The sequence below is a fragment of the Momordica charantia genome (genome assembly GCF_013281855.1).
Source record: "Momordica charantia cultivar OHB3-1 chromosome 10 unlocalized genomic scaffold, Mcharantia_2.0 BLBB01000010.1, whole genome shotgun sequence".
Taxonomy (NCBI): Eukaryota; Viridiplantae; Streptophyta; class Magnoliopsida; order Cucurbitales; family Cucurbitaceae; genus Momordica; species Momordica charantia.
This window is the reverse complement of record NW_028275158.1, coordinates 18420135-18427440: the sequence shown is the minus strand read 5'-3', so window position 1 is coordinate 18427440 and position 7306 is coordinate 18420135. Positions and strand designations below refer to the sequence as shown.

Sequence of the window (7306 nt, the reverse complement as noted above, 5' to 3'; positions counted from 1 at the left end):
TCCTACGAGCGACGGATCACTAAGCTCGAAGCCGAGGTCGACTAGGCTCGAGCTGAGAAGGAAGCTTAGGCGGACAGATCGAAAGCCTTGATTGCCCAAGCTCGTATCGACTTGAAGAATGCTCGTGGATGAGCTGGTACTATAGAGAAGGGCTGGAATGAGGCTCGGTAGAATTTAGCGAGCTGGGCTTACTTGGAGAAAAAGGTAAAAGAGTTCCCCGAGTTTGACGACCTGGCTCGCAACCTGACAGACAAGGGCTTCTACTACGCCATCAATTGACTCGACACCGCTTGCTCAGAAGAGGCCATCGTTGCTGTTGAGTGGGAGTATGAAGCCATCTGGGTTGACCGTCCTGCTGAGACTGGCAAATGAGCTGAGGCTACTGACGCCGATGTAGGAGCCAGCAAGTCTGCCGACCCTTCGCAAAAGTAGCTCGCCTCTTCCTTCTGTTGTTTCTTCTCTCTTTTTTTCTGAATGAAATTATTGTATCGAGCCGAGGCATATATACCTCGACTCTTAATCAAATTTTAACTCAATGAAATGAGATTTCGCTTAGACTTAAGTTGCTTTTTCCGAAGTCTCTATACTTAGAGAATTTCAATCAAATTTCAATAAATTTTAGGTTTCACTTTCTTAAGTATGGGTAATCTCTTTTCTACACAACGACTTATGAGCCGACGCAATTCAGCTCGACGGTGTGCTCCAAATGTTAGGGATGGCCAGGTTCCTACAAGCTGACCAATGCTTCTAATTTCTGAAAAAATACAACGACGTAGCATAGGTCATACCACATAATCTTCTTCGGCCCCCATTTGATGTAGCTCGGTAGTAGTAAACGATACTAACGAATAAAGTCAAATTTTGCACAAGTCATTGAGATCAGCTTTCATTAATAAATGAAATTTTATACGTCGAATTATACATATTTTATTGATGTAGCTCGCAAATGTTCGGCGTTCCATGGGTGGGGGAGTTGTCTCCCATTGAGGTCAGATAGGAGATAAGCTCCTAGGCGGAGTAACTTCAAGACTTTGTACGGACCTTCCCAATTCAGCTCGAGTGCTCCGACATGCTGCATTACCTTCTTAAGGACGAGGTCTCCAAGCTTGAATGTTCGGACTCTTACTTTGGGCGTTGTAGTACCGAGCCATACGGTTATGATACTCTACTAGCTTGAGCTGGGAGTGAGATCTTTTCTCATCGAGTAGATCAAGATTCACAAGGAGAGCTTCGCTGTTGGTTTGCTCGTCGAAATTCTCGACTTGGGGCGTTGGCACGCCGATTTCCATGGGAATGACAGCTTCCGACCCGAAAGCTAGGCCGTATGGCGTTTCACCAGTAGATCGGCACGGTGTAATTTGGTATGACCATAACACCTCTGGTAGCTCTTCTGCCCGCCGACCCTTCAGAGATTCAAGCCTCGTCTTCAAACCACATTGGATGATTTGTTAATGGCTTCAACTTGTCTGTTGGACTGCGAATGGGCTGGAGACGAGCTGAAGTGACGTATGCCGAGTTGTTGGCAGAACTGATTAAATCTTGCACCATCGAACTATTTGCCATTATCAGTAATGAAGGCGTTCGGTATACCGAACCGACATACTATGGTCTTCCATACAAAACTGACGACTTTCTCCTTGGTAATGGACGTCAGTGGTTCGGCTTCTACCCACTTTGTGAAATAGTCTATTGCTACCACGGTAAACTTCAACTGCCCCTTCGCCGTCGGTAGTGGGCCAATCAGATCTATCCCCCAGTGAGCGAAAGGCCAAGGACTTGAGATTGGCGTCAGAATCTCCAGGGGTTGTCTCAAGATGTTTACGAAGCGCTGGCACTTGTCGCATGCTTTTGCGAACTTCTTGGTGTCGTGTTCAATCGTCGGCCAATAGTAGCCTTAGCGGACGACCTTGGCAGCTATGGAGCGAGCTCCTCCATGGTTCCCGCAGATTCCTTCATAAATCTCGTCAATAACGTACCACGCCTCCTCTGGATCGAGGCACCGCTACAACGGTAGAGAGTATCATCTCCTGAAGAGCTTGCCTTCTTACATCACGTAGTGGGCCGCTTGGCGTCGGAGCTTCCTAGCTTGGCCCCGATCTGTCGGAGTTAAACCACTGGTTAGGAAACTTTTGGTCGGATCCATCTACGTGGGCTAATCTAACTGGACCTCCATTATCTCAGGTCGGTCGATGGATGACTCGACAAGTATTTCAACTGGCACTATTCTTGGCAGGTTGGTTTCGTAGGCCGAGGCTAAGCGTGTCAATGCATCGGCGTTGGAGTTTTTTGACCTCGGCACCTGTCGAATCACATAATCCTTTAACTGGGCGAGGAGCCCTCGAGTCTTGGCCAGATACCTTTCCATACGAGTATCCTTCACTTGGTATTCCTCGGTTACCTGGTTGACGATCAGTTGGGAGTCGCTGAGGATCAAGAGACGCTTCGCGCCCATTTCCCTTGCGACCTTCAGACCATTTATCAAGGCTTCATACTTGGCTTCGTTGTTTGAAGCTCGGAAACTGAACCGGAGTGCGTACTCAAACCGAAGGTCACCAGGGTCGAGGAGCAGCATGCCTGCCCCACAACCCTTCTCATTGGACAAACCATCCACGTAAAGTTTCCACTGGTCGCGGACGTCGCCTCCTTGCTTGGGTGGGGTTAGCTCGGCAACAAAGTCTGCAGCTGCCTGACCCTTCAGCACTGTTCTTGGCTCGAAGGCGATGTCATGCTCACTGAGTTCCAAGGCCCACTTCATCAGCCGACCTGACGTCTCGGGCTTGTAGAAAATCTGCCTCAAAGGAAAGTTTGTCGGAACGATTATCTTGTGCGCCTGGAAGTATGGTCGCAGACATCGCGCCGATGTCACTAATGCCAGGGCTAGCTTCTCAACACAGGGGTAGCGAGCCTCAACCTAGGTCATTAACTTGCTCGTGTAGTAAATAGGGCTCTATCGCCCTTCTGCTTCCCAGACTAGGAACGAGCTCACTGCGTTTTCTGACACGGCCAAGTACAGGTAGAGAACGTCGCCAGGCAGTGGCTTGGACAGCAACGGGGTCGTGCTGACGTACTGCTTCAACTGCTGAAGTGCTGCTTCGCAGTCGTCGGTCCATTCGAATCGACCATTTTTCCTTAACATTTGGAAGAAAGGGTGGCACTTATCAGTGGAGCAAGATACGAAGCGATTCAGGGCTGCCAGACGGCCATTCATCTCTGTAGTTGCTTGATATTCCTCGGTGCCTCCATTTCGAGGACTGCTCTTATCTTGTCCGGATTGGCCTCAATTCCGCGTTCGTGGACCATGAATCAGAGGAATTTTCCCGACGAGACCCCAAAGGCGCACTTGCTCGGGTTGAGCTTCATCTGATACTTTCGAAGTACGCCGAATGCCTCTGCCAGGTCGGAAAAATGCGAGCTCGTCTGATTGCTCTTCACCAACATGTTGTCCACATACACCTCCATGTTGCGTCCGATCTGCTTGGCGAACATCATGTTGACCATCCGCTGGTAGGTTGCCCCGACGTTCTTCAGACCAAAAGACATGACGTTATAGCAATACAGCCCTTGGTCGGTAACAAACGCGGTTTGCTCTTGGTCGGGTGCGTACATCCGAATCTGGTTATACCCGGAGTAGGCGTCCATGAAGGAGAGTAGCTCGTGCCCTGCTGTTGCGTCGACGAGCTAATCTATTCGAGGTAGGGGAAAGCTATCTTTCGGACACGCCTTGTTGAAGCTCGTAAAGTCAATACAAACACGCCACTTGCTGTTAGACTTTTTAAATAAAACAACATTGGATAGCCACGCGGGGTAGTGAACTTCTCTTATGAAATTAGCTCGTGGCAACTGCTAGACTTCTTTACAAATTACATTACTTCGCTCGGTTTCGACAGGCTGACGCTTTTGCCTCACAGGCCTATAGTTAGGATCTACATTAAGCCTATGCACCATTATACTCTGGTCGATGCCTGACATGTCGTCATGAGACCATACGAACACGTTGGAATTCACCTTTAGAAAATCGACGAGCTCTTCCTTCACCTCGGCCCCTAGTCTACTGCTGACGCCGACCTGCTTATCAAGTCCCATCAAAGGGACAAGTTCTGGCTCTTCTGCTAGAGTGACGCGGCTGAGCTCTGCCTCAATCGGCATGTGGTGGCGCAGTTGCTTCTAGCTCTATGATTGCTGTACAAGTGGCGGTCCCCTTCATTGCAGCTGTGTAGCATTCTCTCGATGTTTTTTGCTATCCTCGGACCGCTACGACTCCAGCCGGGGTCAGATACTTCAGCACTTGATGGTAAGTGGATGAGACTGCTTTAAGGTCGTGAATCAGAAGCCGACCAAGTATGGCGTTGTACGTCGTGCTTCGGTCTATTACAACAAATTCTGCGACTTTGGTCACTTGCAGATTTCCTTCGACGGTGACAGGGAGCGAGATACATCCTTCCGCGCTAACTGATTCCCTTGCGAAGCTAACCAAAGGTGTCAGGCTGCGCTTCAAGTGTCTTCTTTCCCACCCGAGCCGTGTAGGTCGAGAAAGACAGTATATTAACGGACGCCCCGCCGTCGACAAGAACACTTCTGACCTTCACATGGTCTATCAGTGGGGCGATCACTAAAGCGTCGTTATGGGGCATATGCACCCCTTCGCTGTCCTGCTAGAGGCTTCATGCACTGCTTCTCGGGCTAGAGGCTTTCTTTTCTGTCCTGACTGTCCCTCGTTTGGACCCCCGTGAATGGTGTTTATAATGGCAGGACGATCTTCCTTTCGTCTGGGCGGCGGTGACCTTTCTCGCTTCTCCCGAGCTAATCCTTCTAGCTCAACTCTTTCTCTGCTGCCGACATACTTCTTCAAATAACCTCTCCTGATCAAATCCTCGACCTGATCCTTACGGAATTGACAGTAGAGTCGCTTGTCTCGCTTCTCTGAAGGTCACCGGAGCTTTTCTCGGGTTGCGAACAGCGCTTCCAAGTCGGTGTCTTCAGCTGCCGCATAGATATCCGCGATTGAGACGTTCAGCGGAGTGAACCTATCGAACTTCAGCCATCGATGGTCGGAAGGGACTCTCTCGTCGCGACGGCTTCTATTCTTGTTGTCGTCGGCCCGTCGAAACGAGCTCCAATTATCACCACGTTGCTTCTTGGGAGGAGGGGACTTCTGGTCCCGATATTTACCACGGCTGTTTTGCCTGGCTTCATTGGCCTTCCACAGCTTCAGGCCATCAATGTACTGGTGAGCTTGGGCGAGCATCTCGTTCAGGGAATCCGACGGACTGCTTCCGAACTCTATCGTCAGATTTCTATCGTTCAACCCTGTGGTGAAGTACATCATGGCGATGTCGTCGGTACAACTCACCACTTTGACGTGCTCGTCCATGAATCGAGCGATGTACTCATCAGGGACTCATTATCCCATTGCTTTACTGTTTCGAGGTGCGAGGGTGGCAACTTCAACAACTGCCGAACAGAGAACTGATTGATGAACAAACTTCTCAACTGTTGATAACTGTTAATTGACCTGGGTCTCAGCTGTCGATACTATAACCTCGCCGAGCCTTTCAGAGCTATTTGGAATGCTCGGCATTCCTTCAAACACCTCAACATACGAGATTGGATCTTCGGACCCGTCATAGGAGCTCATGATCGGGGCCTTAAACCTCGACGGGATAGGAGCGTCCAGGATTGCTTGGGAGAAAGGTGGCTCCTTTTGCTCGACCACACGATGCGGATCTACGGGCTTGCACTGCCGTTTGAGATCTTCTATCTCCTTCTGAAATTGGTCCCGTAGGAGGTCCACCTCGAAATGAGTGATCGCCTTTGGAGGAGCTTTCTCGATCATCGACCTCCAGGCTCCTCTTCCACTGTAAGTCGATCTGGTACTCCTGATCTTTGGGTGCCACCCTTCGTCGTCTTGGTGGCCCCTCACCTCGGCCCTGACGGACGTTGTAGTTATCAATTGACGCCTGAGAGGTCTGGATTGGTCGGACCCTCGGGCATTGGTCCTCTATCTGGTGGTCCTGCTGAGGGTGGCTGTGTACCTGTGCTCCCGGGGCACCGCCCGTACCCAGGTGTTGTGGCCTTCGCGAGGGTGCTCCAGCTCAGGTCTCCCTGCAAGGTCAGAGCTGACACTCCGTTCTTTGGATCGGATGCATCGGCCCCTTTCCTCGGGCGAGATCTCTGGAGACGGAAGAGTCGGACACTTCGCTGCCCTCTTGACTACTTCAAGCCCCACCTTGACTTCCGTAAGCTCTGCGATTACGTTAGCTACCACGATGGGGTCTACGCCTGCGTCGGCGCTTGCCCCGGAACGCGCACCTATTTTCCCCCAATTGTAGAGACGAGGAACACGGTGCGACAACTCGTTCCTCTGAGGCTGTAGCAGCGGAAACTATTCTGAGGCGAGGTGGAAGTCTAAGGTTGCTATGGGATCAGATGTGGCGGACCGACCTCCATTCTCCTTGACAACCTTCGCCTGAGGCTGTCGCTCTATGATAGGAGTCCCGGCCACCTGAGAGTATGTAAGGCGAGGATGGGCATGAGAGGTGGCGGCATCCCTCCTTGGAGAGCGGATCGACGAAAGTTAAGATCGTGACTGCTGGGAGCGGGTTTGGACCATTAGCTCAGATTGCAAAAGCGAGACTGACTTCCAAGTATGTCGTCCTCCCCACAGACGACGCCAAATGTTTAAGCCCGAAATCGCTGAGCTCGGACAGGTAGTATATCGGAACGTACAGGATGAGCTATTAGCCGTTGTCCAACACCCTCTCAGAGCACTCAAGAGACCTGCAAAACAAAGTTAGCACTACGACGAGTAAGTTAGTTATAGTCCGAGCTAACTTGTCGATTTTATCTAGGATTGCGTACCTTGCATTTAAGGCAAGGGTTTCTATTTATAGATGGGCTCGACAGGAACTCTGACACACCCTAAAAATGCGGCGTGTTGTCGGGTTTGGAAGAGACAACGTTACGGACTTCGCTCAAGGTCGGCTCGGCCTCGCAGGTCCCCTGACCACCTACCTAGGCGTTTTGGAGTCCATTTCTATATTTCGCTTGCGCATTAATTCAACTCACCTCTTCGAGTATGACACGTGGCAGGCCAGAACTCGTACCCAACAAGATTCATCAATAATATTTATGAATAATAAAAAAAGATAGAAAAATTTTTAACTATCACAAATGCTTAAGGCACGATTTTTTCAAGTTTTTTTTACAAAGACTTCACACTTGGAGTTTTGAAAAGGCACTCAAGTGTTTGAAGGAGAAAGAAAGAGAAGCTCTCAGTATGATAAGGAGGAGATTTAGTCCCCAAGAA

General features: G+C 50.1%; 2 protein-coding genes across 2 annotated transcripts; both read right to left on the bottom strand.

The window, feature by feature from the left end:
* Nucleotides 1-1085: 1085 nt before the first annotated feature.
* LOC148208726 (uncharacterized) lies at nt 1086-1844 on the bottom strand. The gene is made up of 2 exons (XM_088119169.1): nt 1674-1844; nt 1086-1424 (listed from the first exon to the last, which is right to left on the bottom strand). Exons 1-2 carry the CDS (start codon nt 1842-1844, stop codon nt 1086-1088), a joined length of 510 nt encoding a protein of 169 aa, XP_087975295.1.
* Nucleotides 1845-2152: 308 nt separating this feature from the next.
* Nucleotides 2153-3208, bottom strand: LOC148208725 (uncharacterized). The gene is made up of 2 exons (XM_088119168.1): nt 2987-3208; nt 2153-2911 (listed from the first exon to the last, which is right to left on the bottom strand). Exons 1-2 carry the CDS (start codon nt 3206-3208, stop codon nt 2153-2155), a joined length of 981 nt encoding a protein of 326 aa, XP_087975294.1.
* Nucleotides 3209-7306: the final 4098 nt, after the last annotated feature.

Excerpts from the sequence above, each read along its gene's own strand:
- LOC148208726 (XM_088119169.1), bottom strand. The coding sequence starts at position 1,844 with ATGCGACAAGTGCCAGCGCTTCGTAAACATCTTGAGACAACCCCTGGA. Across the intron at positions 1,425-1,673 it reads GCAATAGACTATTTCACAAA|ACGAGGCTTGAATCTCTGAA; the intron begins GTGGGTAGAAGC and ends TGTGGTTTGAAG.
- LOC148208725 (XM_088119168.1), bottom strand. The coding sequence starts at position 3,208 with ATGAATGGCCGTCTGGCAGCCCTGAATCGCTTCGTATCTTGCTCCACT. Across the intron at positions 2,912-2,986 it reads TGGCCGTGTCAGAAAACGCA|GTTGAGGCTCGCTACCCCTG; the intron begins GTGAGCTCGTTC and ends TTAATGACCTAG.